Source organism: Carlito syrichta, unplaced genomic scaffold (genome assembly GCF_000164805.1).
Source record: "Carlito syrichta isolate Samal-C Ts95f unplaced genomic scaffold, Tarsius_syrichta-2.0.1 Scaffold303988, whole genome shotgun sequence".
Classification (NCBI taxonomy): domain Eukaryota; kingdom Metazoa; phylum Chordata; class Mammalia; order Primates; family Tarsiidae; genus Carlito; species Carlito syrichta.
In genome coordinates, this window is record NW_007248084.1 from 36,315 (window position 1) to 61,841 (window position 25,527).

General features: G+C 38.5%; 1 protein-coding gene across 2 annotated transcripts in view; it reads left to right on the plus strand.

The window, feature by feature from the left end:
• Positions 1-25,527, plus strand: part of TAF1B (TATA-box binding protein associated factor, RNA polymerase I subunit B) — a 59,633-nt gene that overhangs the window by 33,306 nt on the left and 800 nt on the right. For both annotated transcript variants that reach the window (XM_021713017.1, XM_021713018.1), the window contains 6 exons: positions 4,449-4,596; positions 11,664-11,841; positions 12,782-12,828; positions 14,835-14,925; positions 21,116-21,186; positions 21,727-21,949. In XM_021713017.1, coding sequence (XP_021568692.1) covers positions 4,449-4,596; positions 11,664-11,841; positions 12,782-12,828; positions 14,835-14,925; positions 21,116-21,186; positions 21,727-21,949 — 758 coding nt within the window. The remainder of the gene's footprint in view (positions 1-4,448; positions 4,597-11,663; positions 11,842-12,781; positions 12,829-14,834; positions 14,926-21,115; positions 21,187-21,726; positions 21,950-25,527) is intronic.

Consider the following 25,527-nt stretch of genomic DNA (forward strand, 5'->3'; position numbering starts at 1 on the left):
AGGCAGGTATACTCATAAATCACCCATCATGAAATGGGCAAATGTGTTGAAAGAATCTCAAAAAAGTTCCACTGAAGCTGAATGCACACAGCTTCTCACAACAACGCTAGCTGGTACACTGATCCCAGTGGGTTCCCAGAACTCTTACCTAGCAGGGGAAGCCTGTACTACAAGGGGTCCACCCTCCAAAAGATAATTCCAGTTTTGTTTGGGTCCCCCTGGTAATGTTAGATGAAAATGCAGGAGATGAAACTTTATTTCTAATTTACTTTATACAAAAGCTCCTAGACAGATGGGAGCTTAGCCTAAGAGCAGTGTAAACTGTTAGAGGGATTTTAGCTGAGGAGTGACATTCAGATTTGCGTTTTAGAATCTCATTCAGACTACCAGTTGCAAAGAGACAGAAGCAGATATGGGTCTGTCAGGAGGCTGGTAGTCCTGGTCTGGGGTAGTGTAGTTAAAGTGAAGAGAGAGACTAGCATTGGAGACCAAACTTGGAGGTGTAGTAAATAGTTCATGGAATGAAATGGCTGTGGCATGTGAGGAAAGAGAGGGGTCCTAAACTTTTTTTGTGACTAGGTAAGGAACATGGTTAGAGGGATAAAATCTGGGGATGTAGACGATAAAGAATTAAGTTTGGGTTATAGACGTTTTCTATACTAGAGAGATTCCTAAGTAGAGATATCACATAGGGTGGTAGATTTAAATCCCAATGTTAAGAATATGCATGTACCCAAAAGGGCTGAGCGAGAAGTCCAAGATCCTAATGGATTTTACTCTTGTTAGTGATTTTTATTATCTTCAGTATAGTATTTTATATTTCATAAATTTTCTGTAATACTCATTTATCATTTTTATAATCAAATTTAAATGTCACTAAAATATATTCTTCATGGTATTATTTATACCAGTCTAAAAATTGGAAACAGCCTAAATGTATAATGATAGAAGATGGGTCTTAAAAAAAAGGAATGATGTTAAAAAACCCTTTAGCCACCTTTAAAAATAATATATTGAGTGATATTCAAAAAGAAAAGGTTATCTCTGTTTAAAAGTAAATTTTAAAAAATAAAATCTGTAATACTGAATTGGAATATCAGCTGTAGTGTTGTTTTGTTTGCAGATAAAAGTACTTAATTGCATCTCCATTATTGGAGATTTAAAAGGATCATTTAAAAGGATTAGGGTTGCCATAAATCTTGTTAGAAATGTTAAAATTATCTGAACTTGAAAAGGTGCTTCAAATTCTGTACAGAACGAAGCAGAGGTCTAGGTGAATTAATTTTATATGTAAAAAGAAAGACACTTCTTTCCAAAGTTTGCTGAGAATTTTCCCTTTTCTCTCTTTTAAATCCACAGATTCAAATACAAGTAATAATATTTTAGTATACAAGTAGGATTAATCTATCCCAACATTTAAAAAAAAAGACCACGATGTAAGGAAAAAAAAAAGCCGCATTGCTACTTTGAATTGGGAGAAATGTACTTTGTATTCTTTGGCTGCAGATCATATGCTGATAATATAACATAAACTAAGGTACTTTTTTCCTAATAAAACTCAGGAGTTTAAGTATTGAAATAATTGTATCAAAAGAAATATAATACAGAGAAGATTGTAGCTTCAGGCAAAGTAAAATCAAGTATAGCTATAAATTCTAGATATTACAAATATGATTGTTTTCTGCAAACATCCCCCTGTACCATAATAAGGCATTTCCTTGTGTTTTATAATTACATATGAGCTGAATTTATCAAAGTAAAATTTTACAGAGAAATATTAAGGCTATATTTTCAGGAGTTATTTTTATAGTTTGTTACAGAGAAATATTAATTCCTCCAGTTGATTCCCAAATATATTCATATATTTAAAAGATAGGCAAGACATTATCCTTACAGCAGCAGTTTCTGAAATAACTCAGGGGATGTAGTTAGCTGTAAATTCAAATTGGAAAGCAGATTTTTACTTAGACTAGGGAAGGACTTAATAGTTAGATACATTAAAAATGAAATGACTAGCTGGGTGTGGTGGCTCACGCTTGTAATCCCAGCACTTTGGGAGGTGGAGGCAAGAGGATCGCCTGAGCCCAGGGGTTTGAGAACAGCCTGGACAACTTGGTGAGACCTTGTCTCTACAATAAACCAAAAGATTAGCTGGGCATGGTGGCGCATGGCTATAGTTCCCACTACTTGGAAGGCTGAGATGGAAGGATTGCCGTAGTCCAGCAGGTCAATGCTGGGGTGGCCATGCGTGTGCTACTACACTCCAGCCTGGGCAACAGAGTGAGACTCTGACTCAAAAAAAAAAAAAAATGACTGCCTTCAGGAAATGTATTGGATTCCCATCACTGAAAGTTTACAAGAAGAGCTAGGCATCCCCCTGCTAGGGATTTGGTAGGTTAGGCCGTCGATTTTTCAAGGACTCTCCAATTCTGTATTTACCAGTCAGATTATTTCTCCCACAAAGGAATGGGAACATTCATGTATGAAACAGCTCTTATATGCAAAATAGTTTACTTGACTGATATTATCTTTCATTTCTTGCGATCCCCTCCCCACTTTTTAATTTAACTTTTTTTGAGGTTTAGACATATAGAAAAGTGCACATATCAGGCCAGGCATGGTGTCTCATGCCTATAATCTCTGCATTTTGGGGGGATCACTTGAGGCCAGGAGTTTGAGACCAGCCTGGGCAACATAGCAACACCATGTCTCTACAGAAAGATTTTGAAAAAGCCAGCTAGGTATTGTGGCAATGCCTGTAGTCTCATCTACTCAGGAGGCTGAGGTGGAAGAATTGCTTAAGCCCAAGAGTTCAAGGCTGCATTAAGCTATGATTGTGCCGCTGCACTCCAGCTTGGATGACAGAGACTCTGTCTCTTCAAAAAAAAGAAGAAAGAAAGAAAAGTGCATATACCATAAATGTATGATGAATTATCACAACCTGAACACAGTCATGTACCCAGCATGCAGATGAAGAAGCACTGCTAGCCTCCCAGAAGCTCTACAGTATGCTCCCTTCCAGCTGTGACAAACCCACCACAACAGCAACCATTATACTGACATCTAACGGTGTAGAAATTTGGGATCAAATTGCTGAGTTTTGGACTTTATATAAATGGGATCATCATCTTTTGCATATGGCTGTTTTCTTTGAGCGTTGTGTTTTGAAGACTCACTCATTGTTGCATGTAGAGCATTCAATTGCTGAATAATATTCCGTTGTAAGAATATATCATGTAAAATATTATTTTTATATTCTATCATTGATAGACATTTGTGTGATTTCTAGCCTAGAACTTTTACAGATAGTGCTGTTATGAACATTCTAGTGCTGCAGTGAACATTCTAGAACATTCATGGACATGCATACACATTTTTCAGGTATATACAGGAGTAGAATTGCTTTGATACAGAATGCACATATCTCAACTTTAGTAGATGCTGCCAAACGATCTTTCAAAGTTTGGGCTCAGGCCCAATTTTAACAGGGTTCTACCATATCAGAAATCCCATAGCCTTTTGTTTATTTCTTACTTGTAGTACCTGATACCTTCCTATTTTGTACTATAGTTATTTATGCGTACCTTATCTCCCTTTCTAGAATGTAAACTCCTTGAGGGGATTATGTTATTCATTTTTGTTTTCCAAAGTGCTCTGCATCCACTAGGCCCTAAACTTAATATTTTTATGCGACTAGATGAGTGAATGAGGAAAAATTACATGTAGTTTTAATATTACAAATATTCATAAACTACAAAAATATTAATAGCATGTACAAAAAACCACAAAGGTGATCTTAAAGTGATGGACAGAATCACTTTATTAGTATTTGCTCATAGATTTTTCTGAGTTTTGTAAGAGAATCTTAATATGCTTTTATGTGGGAGAGTTTAGTGTGTAGTTGAATTGTGGATTTTTAACTGCTAGACTTAGAGTCTGGTATTCTCTCCCACATGGAAGCATGTGAATGTTATATAACAGTGAACTGCTGCATTTTTTTAGCTGTGTGTTTGAAGATTGAGAGGGTGCAGGTGAGGAAGGGTGAGAAGGAAGTTGTGTATTCGAGCTCTTATGACAATACTGTAACTCTGATTGGGTTTTAGCATTATCCCTTCTTCCAGATTCTTCTAAGGCAAGAAGTACCGATTTCACCATATCATGGATAAGACCAGAAGGAGTCTTATGAGCCAAATAGAATTGTAATGTCTTTTTAATTTAGTATTATTGCTATTTAAGATTGCCTGGTTAGACTATTAAGAATTAATGAGTATTTTCCCCTTCATACTTTGCTCCACATTCCAAATTTTATTCAATGAATGCAGTTTATTTATTTATTTATAATTATTCCAGATACTCTGGGTTGGAGCATATTTTCAAATCAAATAATATTTTTACAAATAGTTTATGTTGCAGAAATTGCTACAATGATAATCTCTCTTTTATTTCAGTCTTGGCCTGACTATGAGGATATCTATAAAAAAACAATTGAAGTTGCTACATTTTTAGACTTGCCTCGTTTTCCAGACATAACTGAAGACTGCTATCTTCACCCCAACATCTTGTGCTTGAAATACTTGATGGAAGTCAATCTCCCTGGTAGGTGTGTGCTAAGGAAGCTTTAACTGCTAGAATTATAATAAGCAGGACATAGAATCCTTTCTAATCACAGACTATTAGAACCACCTAAGAAGATCCATAGTCACATGAAGCTTAATTTTGAAACTCTTTCTTAAGATAATTCACACCTTAAAATGGCTAAAAGGACTGTTCAGAAATAGAGTTTTATTTTGGTGTGAAGGATTTAAGGCTGAAAGGATATATTCAGTGCTCATCATAAGTTTGCTAAGTACAAGTAAAGTAACAGATGTTTCAGTATTTGCTATTAATGACTTAGTTGTATGCTTCCCCCCCCCCAAAAAAACCACTTTATTACTTCAAGCATATTGAAATAGCACTGTTGCCCAGGCTGGAGTGCAGTGGCACGCTCACGGCCACCGCAGCCTTGGCCTGGTGTGCTCAGGCGATCGTCCCCCTCAGCCTTCCAAGTAGCTGTAACTACAGGTGTGTGCCACCACACCTGACTAATTTTTTTTTGGATTTATTGTAGAGATAAGGCCTCAGCAAGTTGCCCAGTCTGGTCTCAGACCCCTGGGCTCAGGCAATCCTCTCACCTTCACTTCCCAAAGTGCTGGAATTACAGGTGTGAGCCACCACACCCAGCCAAGGCATTATTATTACATAAAGAATTCTAATTTTTAAAAAAATCCCAGAGGACAATCTGTTGTAATGTTTTTGTTGTTTGGTAACATATGCTATTTCTAATCCCCAAAACAAATTAAGATCAAAGTCTAGTTGGATCATAGTGAACTCTTTAAGACAATGAAACACAAAATATAAAAAGAACCTCACTATACCTGGCTCACAGTGTACCAAGACACAAGTAACTCCAATGGAATCTGGTGATGGAATCCAGTCCTGAATTTCTTGCTAGACTAGAAATGTGAGAAATTTAGGATGTATATTCCTTTTTTTTTTTTTTTTCTTTTTTGCTTCTTTGATGGTTTTCTCAGGTATGAAAAGTTCTTGTATTCTGTCCTATATTTCAAAATCTTGGATTTATAAAGAAGGAATGCCAGGGTTTACTAAAATACTATTGATGAAGTCTGGTTAATAGCAAGCATCTATCTCTTATGTTTGTTATTAGATGGGGTGAGGGGGTGACAGTGTTGCCTGGCTAATGTGTATAGTTTAACAGTATTTCTTGCCTTATACTTCCTGAAAGTCACAAATAAAACTAAATCTATTTTAATATGCAGAAGCACATTATTGTCATTTGATATTAATATTTACTAAATGACATTTGGAGGCAGTATTATAAAAAACAAGGCTAGAGATATCTTGCAGTCTGTTCAGTAGGAATAATTTGAAATGTTTAAAAAAGTGTACTTAAATGTTATTAGTCTTATTTATAGTACTGAAAAAGCAGAAACAACTTAAATATCCAACAGAAAGGTGAGGGTTATGTAAACACAGGTGTGTATGTTCAGTAGAACATTATGTATCTTTTAAAATAATGTTTATAGCCTGAGTGCAGTGGCTTACACCTATAGTCTCACCACTTTGGGAGGTTAAGACAGAAGGATTGCTTGAGGGCAAGAGTTCAAGCCTGGCTTAGGCAACATAGTGAGACTTCATCTCTACAAAAAAATTAAAGAATAAAAATTAGCTGGGAGTGGTGGTGCACTCTAGTCCCAGCTCCTTGGGAGACAGAAGCAGAAGGATCTCCTGAGTCTAGGAGGTCAAGGCTGCAATGAGCCATGATTGTGCCACTGCACTTCAGCCTGGGCAACAGAGTGAGACACCAACTTAAATAAATAAATGAGTAAATAAATAAATGAAATGATGTTTGTGAATAGTTCATAAAAGCATAGAAAATGTTCGTGTTTTGTTTTATTTGAGTTGAAGTTTCACTCTGTCACCCAGGCTTGAGTACAGTAGCACAGTTACAGCCACCACAACCTCAACCTGCTGGGCTCAGGTGATCCTTCCACCTCAGCCTTCCAAGTAAGTGGAACTACCAAGTAAGTGGTACACCACAATGCCTGGCTAAATTTTTTGATTTATTGTAGAGATGAGGTCTTGCCAATTGCCCAGACTGGTCTCAAACCCGTGGGTTCAGGCGATTCTCTCACTTCTGTCTCCCAAAGTGCTGAGGTTATAGGCATGAGCCACTGTGCCTGGCCTGAAAATGTTTATGTTCTAATAAAAAATGAAACAAAGCCTGAGCCCAGGGGTTCCAGACCAGCCTGAGAAACTTGGTGAAACCTTGTCTCTACAATAAATAAAAAACTTACACAATTAAAGGTTAGGTATACAAATGTTCAACATATGTGGAAAAAAAAACTTAGCTGGGCATGGTAGTGCATGACTGTAGTTCCAGCTACTTGGAAGGCTGAGGCAGAAGGATCGCCAGAGCCCAGCAGGTTGATACTGGGGCTGTAAGCGTGCCACTGCACTCCAGCCTGGGCAACGGAGTGGACTCCGACTCAAAAAAAAAAAAGAAAAGAAAAAGAAGCCAAATTGCACAATTATATATTACCTGAACACAGCTACATAAAATGAAAATATTCATTAAAATATTAGAAATAGAAATAACTATACCAAAATAAAGGACTATCTGTAAGTTAGGGTAGTACATGTTATGTTTGCCTTTCTTATGTGTCTTATAAATATCCTATATTGAGTTTGTATTACTTACTAGTAAGGGGAAAACAATAAACTTTTATTTTATTCATTTATTTTTAAATTTTTATTTTTTTAATTTCTATTTTAAAGATGTGAGGTACATTTCAGAATGAGGTATACAAGTGGTCATCATACAGTTAAAGTCTGGGCCTCCCTTTGGTCCCACTTTGCCTGGTTAGAGATCAGGTACCCTTATTGATGTTGTGTTCCCCTCCCCACCTTCTCCCCGGCAATATCCCACTACTGCCAATCCCTTTCTTATAGTATTATGGTAATTGTTCAGGGTCTGCTTATGAGTGAGAACATGTGGTACTCTGTTCTTTGTTTCTGTGATAGATCACTGAGTATGCTAGACTCTAAATCCATCCAGGTTGCTGCTAAGTCCATGTGTTTGTCCTTCTTTATGGCTGCATGATACTCCATTGTGTATATGTACCACATTTTTTTTTAATCCAGTCCAGTTTCAATGGGCAGCACAGTTGGTTTCTGGTACCTTTTGCAATCGCTTGGGTAACTTCTGGGGAACTCTGCATATTCTCTTCTTTGTGAAGGTGGGAAGAGAGATCAAGCGGGATTCCCATTGATAGATGAGACTTAAGGAGGCTCAGTGACACCCAGTTGGTAGATTCTTCCAGCCCAGTCTTCTATTACAAGTACTGTGATCTTTCCATGTTATGCTCTTTCTCAGGATCCTACACCATCCTTGCTACCTTTCTTATCATTTCTTCTACTTGCTTTTTTATTACTCTGTACTTTTGGTACAAGAGAAGCAGTTCAAGATATTAATTTTTTAAAAAGAAATATTTAGCCGGGCTCGGTGGCTCAGCCTGTAATCCTGAGCTGTGGGAGGCTGAGGTGAGTGGATTGCCTGAGCCTGCGGGTTCGAGACCCGCCTGGGCAGTGAGACCTCATCTCTACAATAAATAAAAAAAAAATCAGCCGGGCGTGGTAGCGCATGCCTGTAATTCTGGCTACTCGGAAGGCTGAGGCGGAAGGATCGCTGGAGCCTAGCAGGTCGAGGCTGCGGTGGCCGGGAGTGGCCACTGTACTCCAGTCTGGGCGACAAAGTGAGACTCCAACTCAAAAAAAAAAAAAAGAAATATTTTTTAAAATGTCATTCTTTTTAATAATACCAATACAGTTTTGCTTTATAAATTAGCTGAGAACAGATCATAACTTATATAACTCAATACAGGAAATAGATAAAACTTTAGTGAATGTATTTTTAAATTAATTTTTCATGTTTTCAGTGTATATGTTTAAGAGTCCTAGCTGTTACTCATTTTTCTGGTTTCCTCCACTGTAGCACAATGTCTTGTACATAGTAGATACTCAATAAATGCTTGTTGAATTGAGCTTAATTTTGTATTTTCTAATCTTTTTGCACCTGAATAAAGCTCAAGAGTGAGTTCAGGTGGAGTCTGTAAATTGAAATTATCCTAACAATAGTAAGTCCAAATTCTCTGTCTCACAAAGACCTTCATGCTCTGGCTCTGCCAACCTCTTTATATTCAACACTAAATCTTGTGGGACTGTTTGCATTTCTCCAAAGCACCGTCTCCTCTTTGTTCTAGGCTTTGCAGTATTGCGTATTAATTATTTGCATGTTGATAAACACTGGTCTCCTTGAAGGAAAGGCCTGTGTTTGTATCTCAAGTACCCAGAACATACTAGTTGCTCAGTAAATGTTTGTTGAAAGAATGAATAAAAGCCCAGTGAAAATTTTATCTAAAGTTATTAGAATCTAGTAGACATATAAAAATACTTTGATGCCATATTTTGAATTGTCATTATTATATACCAAGGGGAATACACAAAAAAGAATTTATTTATTTAAAATTGTGTATTTTTTCTTATATGTTTAAACTTCAGTCACCTTCAAAGTACTCTCTGATGCAGTACAGCTATCGAGACACTTTTTTCACAGCTCAAAGCAGTTTTTGAGCTCATCAATTTTGATGTCTTTTAGTGCTTCTGCCGGTTTTTGTTTTCCTCTGACACATCAGCAAAACGTTTCCCTTTGAGGACTTTTTTCATTTGGGGAAACAAAAAAATCGCTCGGGCAAGATTGGGTGTATAGGGACAGTGGGGCACAGGGATCATGCCATTTTTTGGTCAAAAACTGCTGAACACTCAGCAGGGTGTGGGCAGGTGTGCTCATAAATCACCCATCATAAAATGGGCAAGCACATGGAAAGAACCTCCAAAAAAGAATTCACTGAAGCTGAACGCAACCTCTCACAACAATACTAGCTGGCACACGGTTGCTAGTGAGTTCCTAGAACACTTACCTAGCAGGGGAAGCTTATACTACAAGCAGCCTACCCTCCAAAAAATAATTCCAGGGTTTTTTTAATCCCCCCTCGTTTGTCCCATTTCTGTGTCAACAAAGCATTTTTTAATCAGTGAATAATTTTTACTTAAACATTTCAGGAAAGAATTAATTTTGCATTTTACTCATTCTTTGCCATAAACATGTAATTAGTACAAGTTGTCTGTAGGTTGCTGCAGTTAGAAAGACAAATAAAGCAAGACTGAGGCACTCTTGAGTTTAAGAAGGAAACAAAAAACTATAGGCGTAGAAGGGCAGATGCTGGCCAAGCTGCTTTAGCACTCTGAAGAGGGCTAGTCAAAGAAGGCTGCTGGTGTCTTGCATGTGTTCTTAGAAGTGATTGGTAAAACCAAGCTCTATCAGATGACAGAATCAGCTCAGCAAAGCCTGAGCTGAGGAATGGGGGAAAGAAATTGGCTTTCCAGGCAAAGGGTCAACAGTAGCTGTGCACAGCAGAAAGGCAAGTGAGAATCTGGCTTGCTTGGGAAACTAGAGATCTAGTCAGGCTAGAAGCTGAACATTTGTTTTGTTTTGTTTTTTCCACCCTCCCCCCTCCTCACCCCATAAGCTGAAGTCGTTTTTTTGTTTGTTTTTTTGAGTTGGAGTCTCACTCAGTCGCCCAGACTGGAGTGCAGTGGCTGCTCCTGGCCACTGCAGCCTCGACCTGCTGTGCTCAGGCGATCCTTCCACCTCAGACTTCCAAGTAGCTGGAACTACAGGCACACACCACCATCTGGCTAATTTTTTGATTTATTGTAGAGATGAGGTCTCGCCAAGTTGCCCAGGCAGGTCTCGAACCCATGGGCTCAGGCAGTCCACTCACCCCAGCCTCCCAAAGCGTGGGATTACATGCTGAGCCACGATCCCGGCTAAGCTGAAGTTTTAATGAGTGTATGAGAGCAGGGGAGTGAGATGATTGAACCATGGGAGAATAAGACCAGAGGAAGGGGAACCAATTAAGAGGCTGAGCTAAGGAGAGCAGCAGAGAGGGAGAAAGGGGGATGGATTTGAGAGCAGTCAGCACTGATCTAAGTGCTTTAGGTATATTAATTCATTCCTATTGCTTTAGGTATATTAATTCATTCATGCCTATTTTATACAGATTTTTTAAATGGAGACTCAGAGAAGTTATGTATCTTGTCCTAGGACACAGAGCTAGTAAGTGATGGTGCAGGGACTCTAATCCAGTCAGTTTGATTCTGTAGTTTGCTCTTAACCATAGTATTGTATGCCATGTTGAGGAAGTGGAATCAACAGGACACATTGAATGCATGTAGGAGACTCAGTTCAATTCCATGTAAGTTCATTGTGCTCTTATAAATAATGGCTGTTATACTTGAGATTCATTTGAATAGGATGTGGTTACATCTTAGGTACTTAGATTGGGAAATATAGACATTTATTTAGTAACTTAAGATTTTTCATAGTTTATTCACTTGTACTATCTTATTTCATCTCAGTTTATCCTCAGCATAACCCATTTTACAAGTGACGAAACTGAGGTTAATTGACTCTAATCTAGAGTCACAAAGCTAATGATTGGAAAGCCTAAATATAGGCCCTAGGTTTTCTGGTTCTGAGTTTCACATTATTCAGCCTTGAGGAGTAGATGCAGTCTATGCTGAACATATAATTTCTTTAAGAAGGTAATATATCTAGTTAAGCAGATGTTGAGGACTTACCATGTGCCAACCAGTGTGCCAACCAGTACATGTGCATTCCTAGAGAAACTTTTAGTCTCAAAGCAGGTTAGTTTCAGGTAAGCACACATGCTATAGAAACACAGACAAGAAATGTGGATAAAACAACTGCTGTGTGGCTATCTATGACATGCCAAGATGTGTCCTACAAATAGTAGACGTTTTAGGAAGTCAAATTGGAAATTATATGCCTAGCCAGGATTCTACCATTACATTTTTCTATGCAGATATCATCTTTTAGTTTATTTTATTCGTAAAACATGTGTCTCCAAGTTCTAGCATAGTATCATATTTTGAGATAAAACTCATCTCATATGTATACACATTAGTATGGTATAGTTAGCCAAATAATTTAATTCACATTTTACTGTTCTGTTTTTCAACAGATGAAATGTACAGCTTAACCTGCCAGGTGGTAAAAATGACTGGAATAGGAGAAGTGGATTTTCTGACATTTGATCCTATAGCTAAAATGGCAAAAACTGTTAAATATGATGTACAAGCTGTAGCTCTCATTGTAGTGGTATTGAAACTGCTCTTTTTATTGGATGACAATTTAGAATGGTAAGTGTATGTCAATTGTGTGACAAGTAACACTTTATTGTTGCCGATCTTTGTTTTTAAAAATAGCTAAGGAAAAATATTATACTGCTTTTACCTAATTATTTGTAGTAAAAGAATGTATATGTTATCCCAGTAGAAAATGGAGATTCTCAGTTGTTATAGAACAGCAACTAGTCATAACAGCTGCTTCTTACATAATACCTTGACTCAGCTGGTTGTCAACTGTTTGGTCATGTTTTACTCCCGTTCTTTGGGTAGCAGTGTTTCTCATTGCTCCACTGAGTTTCTGAGTTTTCTCCACTCATTTCTGAGTTTTAAAGTATCGCCATAGGCCAGCCACGATGTCTCACGCCTGTAATTCAGCACTTTGGGAGGCCAAGGTGGGAGAATCTCTTGAACACAAGAGTTTGAGATCAGACTAGTATAGTGAGACCTTTTCGCTACAAAAATAAAAAATAAAAAAATGAGCCAGTCATAGTAGCAGGTGCCTGTCTGTAGTCCCAGCTGCTCAGGAGGCTGAGGTGGAAGGGTCGCTTGAGCCCAGGAGTTCGAGGCTGTGGTGAACCAGGATTGCACTGTTGCACTCCAGCCTGGGCAGCAGAGTGAGACCTCGACTCCAAAAAAAAAAAAAAAAAAAAAAAAAGAAAAAATGGTAGAAAGTATCATCATAAATCTTAAAGAATCATTTAGCGCTTTGACTATATCCCGGCACTATATGTCTTTCAAAGACAATTTTAGAAAGTAGAGAAATCAATATGTTATCCTTCCCAAATGCCAGCAAACAGTGACAGTATTTACAGTGTCTTCTTCTCTGTTTCAGTAATTGCTTCTCCATTAAAATTTGGCATCATTTCAAATACTGTTCTCTCAGAGGAATTCAAAATTGAACTCTCCAAATATGTGATTGCTAAATAATTGACTTGTTTATTCTTATCTCCAGGTCTTTGTCTAGTCTTGCTGAAAAACATAATGAAAAGAACAAAAATGGTATTTGCTTTTTTTATCAGTCAAATTCAAAATGATTGTAGATGACAGATTAATAGATGCAAAATATACTATGGGCCATAATGAAAAAAAGATGCAATAAGTGTAGGGGGGGAGTCTTTGAAAAATATACCCATACACATATACATATATATGGATACAAATTGTACCTAGTGCCAGAACTTTTTTTCATATAATTCTCTAATTATATCTACTAAAAGAACATTGATACTTCCTACTATGTGTCATACCAGCCTGCTTTTTATTCCCAACTTCTGCTCACCAGCCATGCTAGACCATGAGCTTACTGGCGGCTTTCTATCCTATCTATTCTAATGCCTTCAGACTTTGCTTATGCTGGTCTTTCTATCTGAAATGCTCTTTCTTTCTTATCCTCTAGCTCCCCTGCAGTCCCTGACAAATCCCTCTTCGTTCTTTCAAATGCAGCATAAATACCGCTCTTCCACCTATTCTTCACACCTGCTTCACATTGGTTCACCTCCTCCCAAGTCCCTAATCACCCATGCTCAATCACTTCTGTCCAAACTTCTACTAGATATTTAGCATCTTGATTTATAGCTAACCGCCTAAGTATGTCTGTTCCTATTAGATTACTAATATTGGTAAAGTGCTTAGGAGAATATCTGACATATAATAAGTACTTTATAAGCTTCTGGAGGGAGGGATTGTATCTTTTTTTAAATGTTTCTTTAGTGCCTAATATGAGTGACTAGCCTAGTAGCAGCCCAGTGAAGTATGGTGGATATGTGAATTCTTAAATTCAATTCCAGTTTCTTAATGCTCTCACTAGGATTCATGTTTATCAGTTTTAAAAGCTTGAGTTTAATGGTAGTAATCAGTTTGTATGTTCTTTCCAGAATATGTGCAGAATAAAACATTTCTTTCTGTACATTGCTCATGTTGGCTTCTTTGTAGAGCAAAAGGTTGAACTGGCTATCTTCTCATGTTCTTTCTGATGCTAAAAGGTGATAGTAAACTACATAGACATAGGGAGTTAACAGAGCACTTTGATTTGGCTCCCTATAAGCCTCAAAATAAATCTATGCTGTCAGCAGGGCAAGGATTGTTGTCCCCATTCTCTCTTCTTCTGCTGGCCGCTGTGCCCTGCCTCCCCACATGATTGAAGAGATTGAGGTTCAAAGGAGTTATGACATACTAAAGGTCAAAGAACCTTTGGTTCTATTAATTGTTAGAGTTTTAATCTGTACTTACAACTCTTACAGCTTACAAGGTCATCATGTTGGATTATGTGATGATTATATTGACCAGTTGAAAATATTTTTAGTTAGACATTGCGAGAGACTACCATCATAAGAGAATAATGGAGAATAAACCCCATATGGATTGAATTTAAAAGCAACGAGTAAATTTTTATACTTGACTGCATTCAGTTCTGTTGTTTCTCTAACTATTACATCTTGAACACACACCAACTAGCTCAATACAATCCACTTTCTTACTTATCTCTAGATGCTTTGGATTAGGATCAGGAGGAACAGGAATAGGAGCTGATGAAACTGGGAATCTGGATTCAGCTACTATAGTGCCATTTTACATGTGTCAGTCATTTGTTCCTTAGTTCATATATTCACCATATGGAACACCACCATGTGCCAGGCACTGTGCTGGGTTTGGAGGTAGGAGCAGGCCTCTTTTGTAGCAAACAAAATCAATGTTTTTCTTTGTGGCGAACAAGAGAAATGTTTTTTGTTCTTATGGAGGTAGTAGTCAAATCTAGGAGAAACAGACTTGTAAAAAGACAATTTCGGTATAATCTGGGGCCATCTCATCGGTAGGAGTTTAGAGGAAGGAGTGACGGATTGCTCAGGAGAGTCCTATTAGAGTATGGAGATAGTGACTTCATCCATAATTTCCAAGTGCTGTTATGTAAATTTAGCCATGTCAATGAATGAAAATGCAAGTGAACGGTGTATATTATTATAATGTGATTTATCTGGTTAATAGTCTAGGATTTTATTTCTTTTCAGATAAGCCGTGGTTTGATTTCAGAAAGTGGTACCAAGTTATGAAGAAAACTGTTGATGAGAAAAAACAAAAATGGGAGGAAGCAAGGGCAAAGTATGTTATCTCTTCTGGTTTTAGATTCACCTACTTTATTTCTGTGTCTGTTACTTTACATTTGAAAGCTGAGGTTTTATCGATATTGATTCATCAGCATTGTGACTTTTTTTTTTCTAGAAACATTAGCCCTAGCTGGCCTCGGTGCTCAGCCTGTAATCCTGCGCTTTGGGAGGCTGAGGTGAGTGGATTGCCTGAGCTCGCAGGTTCGAGACCTGCCTGACCAACTTGGCAAGACCTCATCTCTACAATAAATCAAAAATTAGCCGGGCGTGGTAGCATGCGCCTGTAGTTCCAGCTACTTGGAAGGGTGAGGCAGAAGGATAGCTGGAGCCCAGCAGGTCGAGGCTGTGGTGGCCGAGAGCGGACACTGCACTCCAGTCTGGGTGACAGAGTGAGACTCCAGCTCAAAAAAAAGAAACATTAGCCCTATGTACTAATAAGCTTTTTTCTTTTTTACATTATTATAACTCTTTTTTTTTGAGACATCTTACTCTGTCATCCAAGCTGGAATGCAGTGGTGCGATCATGGCTTACAGCAGCACCCTCCCATCTCCTGGGCTCTAGTGACATCTTCCCTCAGCCTCCTGAGTAGCTGGGACTATAGGCATGTGCCATCAGGCCTGGCTAATTTTTATGCTTTTTTTTTGAGATGAGGTCTCACTATGTTGTCCTGGCTGGTCTCAAACTCCTAGGTTCAAGTGATCCTCCTGTCTCAGCCTCCCAAAGTGCTGGGGTTACAGGCATGAGCCGTTGCACCCAGCCACATTACAAATGATTCTTAACCAAACTCTACATTTAATTTGGATTTCACCTGTGTTTCTATTAATGTCCTCTTTCTGTTCCAGGAGCCAATTCAGTGGCTACGATGTATTTAGCAATTTTATAATTTGCATGGTCTCACCTGCATTTCTAATACTCCTCCCTCTTTTCCTTCCTCATATTTGATCATTTCCCATCTATACTTTCCCATGGATTCTCAGGAAACTGGGTCCTTCCTCTTCCTCGTCCAGTATCTTGATCTGCCTTCTTGATGTCAGGCCATTGTCTTATGTTGAGAAGCACAGTGGCAATGGGATAGAGTATTGAGTCAGAGGACCTTACTCTGCCACTTTCAAGTAGTAAGACCTTGAAAGAATGTCTCTTTAGTCATGGTCTCAGTGGGCCCAAGACTAGCAGCAAGAGCAAGAGTTTGTTCTATTGTCTTAGGTCATCTTGGAGAATCAGCCTCCCTTTTTATGGTGCTGGCTAGAGTTAATCCTTACTAATCCTGAGCACAGGCATTCAGGTGCCATGCTACCCAGGTGTCTCGTGATGACAAGGCTTTCCTTAGCCCAAACCAGGTACCAGCCACGCACCAACTTCCACTTCAAACTTGGCTATTAGAGGCCCAATTCATATTGCAGTGTTATAATCAGCTGCACATTTAAGATTGACTTTTAGCTACTTTAAGGAATAATTTAGTGGCCAAAGAAAATAGGTCTCATTATAAAACAGCATTTTCCGGGGAGATACCAGACCCCAAGGAGGAGATTATCCAGGGGATCCCTTACCTAGGGCCTTCTGCATATGTGCTAAGGGCTAATACACATATGCAGTATGCCTCATGACTAAGTAATATGTAAATCAATACTAACTAATGTTTGGCACAAAGCCCCTGTACATGGTGATTACCTGCCTGTTTCACCCTACTTCACCCCTGTTTTGACATAAATTTCTAATTTTTCTCTCTGTTCTTCTGAACATCATCATCCATGTTGTCAGATGAAAATTATTAAAATATTTTCTATAGCTAAGCATGGGTCCCGTGTATAAGATTATGAAAAACACTAATAAATAGTAGTTGAAACCTAAAAACAGTGTAAGAAGCTGCTTTGATGACTTCCAGTTGTCATAGAAGATGTTAAGAAGAACATGGAGAAAAATTTAAAAGCCTCTGCAGAAAATCTCTATGACCTAATTGGTGTGTAATGATCATTGTGGTTTTAATTTGCATTTCCCTACTAATTTTTGCCTTCCCTTCTGGATTAGGCAAACATTTCTTAGATATGACACTAAAATCACGACCCATAAAATAAAATTTAAAAATTGGTAAATTCTTATATAATAAGAAAGCAACTGAATTTTTTTTTAATGGGCAAAAGATTTGAATAGACACTTTACCAAAGATGGTGTCAAATGACATGAAAAGATGCTTAATGTCCCTTTTTTTTTGAGAGACAGGGTCTCACTCTGTCACCCAGGCTAGGGTGCGGTGGCACAGTCATGAGGGTGCGGTTGGCACCGCAGCCTCAATCTCCAGGCTCAATGATTCTCCCGCCTCAGCCTCCCAAGTAGCTAGGACTACAGACATGCGCCACCATGCCTGGCTATATATATTTTTTTTATTTTTTGTAGAGATGAGGTTTCTCTGTGTTGCCCAGGCTGGCCTCAAACTCCTGGGGTCAAGCATTCCTTCTGTCTCAGCCACTCAATGTGCTGGGATTACAGGCGTGAGCTATTGAACCTAGCTAACATAATTAATTAGTAGGGAAATGCAGCTTAAAACCACAGTGAGATGTCATTACACACCAATTGGAATGGCTAACAGAAAAGCCAACCATATCTAGTGTGGGAATGCAAAATGGTACAGGCATTATGAAAAGTTAAATGAGCCGGGCTTGGTGGCTCAGCCTGCAATCCCGTGCCTTTGGGAGGCTGAGGTGAGTGGATTGCCTGAACCTGTGGGTTCGAGACCCACCTGGGCAGGCAAGACCTCATCTCTGCAATAAATCAAAAAATTAGCTGGGCGTGGTAGCGCACACCTGTACTTCCAGCTACTTGGAAGGCTGAGGTGGAAGGATCGCTGGAGCCCAGCGGGTCGAGGCTGCGGTGGCCGGGAGCGGCCACTGCACTCCAGTCTGGGTGACAGAGTGAGACTCCAACTCAAAAACAAAAAAAAAAGTTTTAAGTGCATTATGCTACATGAAGGACTCAAGGTTACATATGCTATGGTTCCATTTATATGACATTCTGGAAAAGCCTAAACTATAGGGAAAGAAAAACAGCCCAAGATCAAGGGTGTGGAGAAGGGTTAACTGTCAAGGGGCTTGGGGAATTTGGGGAGTGATGGAATTGTTCTGCATAGTAATCATTGTGAGTACACAACTGTGTGTGTGTGTGTGTGTGTGTGTGTGTGTGTGTGTGTGTGTGTGTGTTTTGCTTTGAGGCAAGGTCTTACTCCATCGTCCAGACTGGAGTGCAGTGACAGGATCACAGTTCAATGCAGCCTCGACCTCCTGGGTTCAGATGATCCTCCCTCCTCAACCTCCAGAAGCAGCTGCGACTACAGGAACATGTTGCCATGCCTGGCTGATTTTTAAATTTTTTTGTAGAGACAAGGTCTCGCTGTATTGCCTAGGCTGATCTCGAACTCCTGGACTGAAGCGATTTCTTGCCTCAACCTCCCAAACTGCTGGGATTACAGGCATGAGAACCATGCGCAGACTTCGCAACTGTATGTGTTTATTAATGCTAGCAAGCGAGTCTTACCATATATAAATTATGTCATAATGTTTTAAATGGGAAAACACATCCTGTAGAGCAGGAGGGAAGCATACAGATAATTTCTAGCTGGAAAACTTAAGACCTTTGTGGCTTTGGTTTTGTAGCTGTATATAATGGGAAGTGGTGGGTAGTGTTTATATAGTGAATGAATGAAGAAGCTTTGCTTTCAGAAGAGGTATCTAAATGCTTAGAGTGTTTTTATTTCAGATCACCTTTCTTATTCTTGGGGCATATGACCCAAGGAAGTAATAATGCCTCCTTGATTATAGCATGATTGCCACCTATATAGCCAGATATTATTAATGTGTACAAACTTCTTTCTGGATTAGGTATTCATAGGGCGTACCCAGGGATTGGGATTAGACTATTTCATTTAGGGAACTTCTTTATCCTGTGAGATTTTGTTACTTTTATTATTTACGAAAATTAATAACAAACATATCTTAAAGAATCACAGACTTCATTTACCATAGATTCGTAAGACAAGCTCTCTGATATATTTTAAATGTGATATGGTTCACCAAACTTGAGTTTCACATAATTTTCAGAAAGATTGTCTCCTATATTACATTAATTACGTAGACCAGGCACAGTGGCTCACGCCTGTAATCCCAGTACTTTGGGAGGCCAAGGCAGGAGGATTGAGGCCAGGAGTCTGAGACCAGCCTAAACAACATAGTGGGATCTCAGCTTTATTTAAAAAAAAAAAAAATGCCTGGGTATAGCGACTCAAGCCTGTAATCCCAGCACTTTGGGAGACTGAGGTGAGGGGATTACCTGAGCCAACAGGTTCAAGAACAGCCTGGGCAACTTGGTGAGACCTCATTTCTACAATAAATCAAAAAATTAACCAGGCATGGTAGTGTGTGCCTATAGTTCTGGCTACTTGGAAGCCTGAGGCAGAAGGATAGCCTGAGCCCAGCCGGTCGATGCTGGGGTGGCTGTGAGCATGCCACTGCACTCCAGCCTGGGTGACGGCGTGAGGCGCCAACTAAAAAAAAAAAAAAAAAAAAAAAATTTCTTACATCTCCACTATTCCCTGATGATATGAGAAATTTCAATTCTGTTCTTAACATTTTAAATCACCATGGGAATTCAAAGTAAAAGTTAACATCTGCTTTATGTATAGTCATGATTTTACTTACTTGATCAAGTATTTTTGAAATTCCTGAAAAAATGTCATTTCTTAAATTGGTTAAAATGATCATTTGTTAGCTATTACTAAACATTACTAAAATGTGTACTTTATATATATTTCCTTTCTACCATTAAAAATGAATGATAAAAAATTACCAATTACTATAGATTAAAAAAATTAAAATACTTGTATTTCTGGCTTTCTATTCCTTATTATCTTTTTTTCTAGAAAGTTTAGTTGCTTCTTGAGTATCCACTAGCCAGGCACTTTGTCAAGCACTGGCTAATAATTCTAATTATTGTACGGGATTTAAAGAACCTCTACATACATTATCTTAATTGTTCCTCAACAGCCCTGTGAAAGTAGAAGACGAGCTTAGAGATGTCGAATTCATGTGTTCATTTATTCGTCCATTTATTCTTTTAGCAGATGTCTAAGTGTGTCCCTACTATGTGCCATTCCCTGCCAGCACTAGGGCCATAAAGACATTGAGATGGTCTCTGCCTTTGAGAACCTCCATAATGCCACTCAAGGTCATACTACTAGAAAGTGGCAGAGTCAGGTCCTCTGATTCAGTGCTCTTTCCCATTTCCATAGTGCCTCTCAAAATAAGACAGTGGCCTGAGATCAAGAAGAAGGTAGCTGTATTTTTCAGTATAAGTTATGAGTCTTCTACTTTAGGTAACTCTGACGTGATGAAAATGAAATTAAAACTGAACATTGTCATCTTTGTTTCAGAACAGCAGTGTCTACTTGGCAAAGTTTATCAATGGTCACTAGAGCCAGAAATAGAACTTGTCACTTTCCTTCCACCTGAGTCTAGTACTGATCACCCCAATCTGTAGGAACCCCAGATGACAGATGACTTTTAGTCTTTGTCATGGTGGGAACCACAGGAACCAGATCAATCCAAGTTCCCCATTTTGCAATGGAACCTCTCTGGCTGCCCTTCCCTAAACAAGAATAGGTTGAGTTTGTGCAGGGACTATTAGGACTGTGTCATCCAGGAATCCAGATCTTTCCTCCTCATATACAACAGAAATAGGATAGATTTTTCTGGCGTCAAGTGCCAGAGAGACTCTGTATGACTCAGACTCAGAAGCAACACTAACTTAACCCTCAGCAAAAGGGCAGCTGAGGCAAAGGGAAACGGTTGTTTCTTAGGTGGCTTCACTTGATGAGAATGAGCAGCAAGGGGAATGTATGGTAAGGGAAACCATTTCTACGTTTGTGTGTAATTAATAACTCTTCATGGTCTTACAGCATCTGGGAGGCTCTGAGGAGGAGCAAACCCTTCTCTTGGTCTGCTCCCTCAATCAGTCCTGCCTTTTAGGACCTAAGTTCAGTAGACAGCATAGACCTGTGCCCACAGGCCAGTCTAGCTGAGCCAGAGCTGTTACACTGAATATCAGGAATTGCAGCTAATGCTTGGGAGGAGCTGTTCTCTGAAACGTATGTAGGTCCATTTTGCCTCCATCTGCTTCAGTGTTTTTCTACCTTGTCCAGGTACGTGTGGAAAAGTGAAAAGCCACTCTACTATTCATCCGTTGACAAACCAGTAGCCTATAAAAAAAGAGGTGAGTTGGATTTTCCCCTGCTAATACCAAGTAGCAACACAGCTGTAGAACAGTTAAATGTCTGGACTTGAAAAGTGAATGCATAAGTAGATTTGTTACTTTTTAAAACAAATATTCTAATGCACATGTATCCCAGGGAGCATCATTCTCTGTACGAAATCTCCACAGGATTCTGTTTCAGAAACATGCTGTTATTCTAAACAGAGCTTACATTCCTGCCAAAATCTAAAATTCTAAATATCAGTGATCTTTAGAATTCTTTGTTAGTAGAATCGCCTTTAAATTGTACTTTCTTTTTTTTTTTTTTATTGTGGTAAAATATATATGACATGCAATGACCGTTTAACCATTTTTAGGTAGTTCTCCCATCCGCCTCATCTAGTTTTTGTTTCCCCTGTTATTATTCTCTTACGTTACCAGAGTATGTTTGTCAACTAAGAAACCACCGTTGTTTCATTCCTGTCATGTAAACTCCAGGCTTTATTTGTGGTTTAACACTAGTTTTTATTTTATTCCTGTCCTTGTTTCCTCCGTTTCCAGAAATGGTGGTGAATCTACAAAAACAATTTAGCACACTGGTTGATTTGACACCAACTACTGAAAAAAAAAAACCTTCAAGTTTTCAGTTCAACTGGATTGAAGAAGACACAGATAGAACGTGTTTCCATGGACACAGCCTCCAGGGAGTCCTGAAAGAGAAGGGCCAGTCACTGCTAACCAAGAATTCATTATATTGGCTTAGTACACAGAAATTCTGTAGAAGGTACCCAGTGTTTTTAATAAGTCACATATAATCTAAGCAGTTGACTATAATAAGAACCAGATAGGTTATTTATTGAAATTAGAAGCTAGTGAACTTGTAGTCAAGAAAATTATAATTGTATAAGAGTTTTTTTAAAAATTGATAAAAATCAAGAAAGATGAGGTAGTGCAGTTAGCTGCTCATTCCCCTTAGCTAGAGCCCCACTCCAGGGTCAGCTCCACATCTGATGATACATTCCTTTGCAGTGGTCAGTGCAATAGCTTTTCAGATTTTAAGAATTCATCATGAGGAGATAAGGTGGTAGCCAGTGAGGAGTGCTTGCACAAGACCCCAAGTGACGACAGTGGAGCTGGCGTGCATCCAGCTGCGGAATCTGTCCTGAGTGGCTTATGGGTTGATCTGTACCTCTGTGCTTTTTCTTAGGGCATGTGGGTAGATTTGTAGATATTCTTCTTAGGTTTAACACTCAATATAGCAATGAGTTATAGATAGACCTTGGTATAGTCAGAGATAAAACAGCTGAGAATTTTTTCTCTACATGAACTATAAAGTTAAACTCAAATTGCAGATGAAGTTTCGGCAATGCCATGACTTTATGCACCAAACTTATCTGTCAACCTTGCCTGTTTTAGACTACAGCTTAGACCGCAGCATAAGCAAAATAGGCTTCAGCCAGCCAATAAAAATGTCACCTAGACCATAACTAAAGCTTAGGCACTTTTCTCAGAGTGCCATATAGCCCCGCACTTAGAGCCACTGACTCTGCCCTGAGGCTGAGTTGTCATTTCCAAATTCATCATCAAAAGAAGCAAAGGAGGAGGGGTCTGAGAGATGCTCTGCTGATGGACATCTTGACAGCAAACTTAAATGACATCCTTTGACAAACAATAGCGGAGCCAGCATCAGAATCCAAAGCAGACAAAAGAACTCAAATTACAGCAATCTGAGGGTTATTGGCAATGTACACCTTGGGGCTCTGTGCGAACGTGCCCCAGGAGGCTGTGTGCATTCTCTTTGGGTTTTTTTCCATAGACATATTTTCTGATATCTCTATAATAAAAATGAACAACTTGCAGCAACATAATTATAAAGGGTAAAAATATATATATTATGCTAAATATGCTCTGTTTAAGACAATCAAGTAATATATAACTCCAATTTTAAAGATTTTTATCCAAAATGGCTAAAATGAAGTTTTTGATGTGTTAAGAGAGCAGGTCTCCAGCTATGTAGAGAATTTTGGTGTGCGGAAGGACTCATTTCTGGAGGTTTAGAAGAGACAAATGTTTACTGTAAAATATTTGTGAGAATACTCAGACCCTGGGAACTAAGCAGAAAAAGTCCAGAAGAGCACTTCAGATATGGGAGGTTGTTTATCCTTCCTACCTAAAGCAGAGCTCACAATCTCAATGAATTGAAGTGCCCTACTGTTCTTCATATTTACAAAAGGCCCCATCTGTAAATAGGCCAGTTATGACAATTGGCCAGGCCAGAAGATGTGTGGTAGGTGATGGCCTTGATCTCCCTGAGAGGGGTAGATTGTTCATCTGTCCTTCCACGGGAAGATATAGAGCAGTGTTTTCTAATTGCATACCAGAGAAAGTAAGGTGCTTTGGCCATCCCACAAGCATTTTATTTGAAGTTTTAAAAATTTATTTTTAATCATTTTTTAAACTATAGTAAAAACCAATACTTGGTCTGGGCAATGTAGCAAGACCTTGCCTCTTTAAAAAAAGATTGTTGGGTACCTGCATGATGAACATTTGTATACCTAACCCTGAGTTGTACCCCACATCTTTAAAATACAAAAATTAAAAGAGAAAAAAAAATGGTCATATGCCAAATTTCAACATATTTGACACCATCATGCTACTAGGTATACTTTGTGTGCAGATTTCAGAGATTATTCCTTTTGCACACATCTGAGCTTCCCATAAGGCTTACACTGCTCCCTCTTTTTAATGTACATCCATTTGCATGAAGTTGTTTGTATAAACATATTCCTGCAGCATCCATCTCCACACATTTATTTTAAATGTTTGAGCTCAAGGGACAGCCCCTGTTCTACTCACAGCAAAATAATTGACAATAACAAATTATTTTATGTTACACTTGATTTTCTCTCCTATAACTTCAGGATAGTTTTCTGAGTTTATGATAAAGAATGCTGTTAGTGATTTAACTTTGGAAATAAAAAGTTATTAGTGTATCAGATAATATGTATACCTTTTCTTACCTTTCTGATATAGAAATAGAGTTTTCCTTATGGTCCTCGAATAAGAGAAACAAGAGTTTTACTCTTTTTGTGATTACATTTTGTCTGAAAGAATCTCTCAAGATACCTGGCATTTAAAAATTAGAAAGAAGAAAAACAAGAGACCACCATATTTGCAAAAATTGCTCTAAGTGGTTAATATTTGATCTTTATGAAACCAATCAATGAACAAACATTTTTGAGACTTTTAAATTTCTGCTAGTGAACATAATAGGGTATTGGCTTTATTGTGTATTATTAAAATAACCTTAATATTTTAAGTAAAAATTAATTTTAAAGGAGTATAGAAGAAGTTAACAGTTCTGAGCCCTTACAATATACCAAGCATTGGGTTAAGTGCTAAATATATATTCTTATTTAATCTTATCAACCCTATGTAGTGTAAGTACGTTTATTTTTTTCCTATTTTACCAGCGAGAGAACCAAGAGTAATTATTCATAGTCACACTGATGGATGGCAGAGTTTGGGGTGCAAACAGACATTTGGGAATTTAGGTCCATATATGCTATGTAAATCATAATGTCTCAAAATGTATAGCTTCTATATGTTATTTACTTGCGTTCTAAACTTTATTATGGGAAATTTCAAGTATATTCAAGAGTAGAATAGTATGAAGAACCCCCGTTCCTGTCACCCAGCCTCAACAGCTATAACATGGCTGGACTCACTTTGTCCAGGCCCCGGCTCACTCCTTTTCTCCTCTTTCCCCCATTATTTGGAAGTGGATCCTAAGCATAATATTTTTAAAAATAAAGCCATAATACCATTAATAAGACATAAAAAAAATAATGTAGTCAATATTCAGATCTTCCCAGTTGTCATATAATTGAGTTTAACTCAGAATCCACATAAGATCCATATATTGCAAATGATTGATACAGCCCTTTAGTTCATAAGACTCCCTCTTTCTTTCTCTCTCTCCACTCCCCCACCCTTACAGTGTACTTACTGAGTAATTCAGATCATGTGTCCTGTACAGTTTCCCATAGTCTTGATTTTGCTTGTGATAGCCGTATAATACCATTTGACCTGTTTCTCTGTCCTCTGGACTCCCCATACTTTGGTGGAGTTAGAGATTGGTGGTTAGCATTAGATAGAGATTTGATCAGACTCAGGTTCTACTATTTTTAAATAAGTCATATTTTGGCAAATTCTTCTTTCTACGATGCATACAAGATTGCAGGCTGTATTGTGGCTCAGCCTGTAATCCCACGCTTTGGGAGGCTGAGGTGAGTGGATTGCCTGAGCCCGCGGGTTCAAGACCCACCTGGGCAACTTGGCAAGACCTCATCTCTACAATAA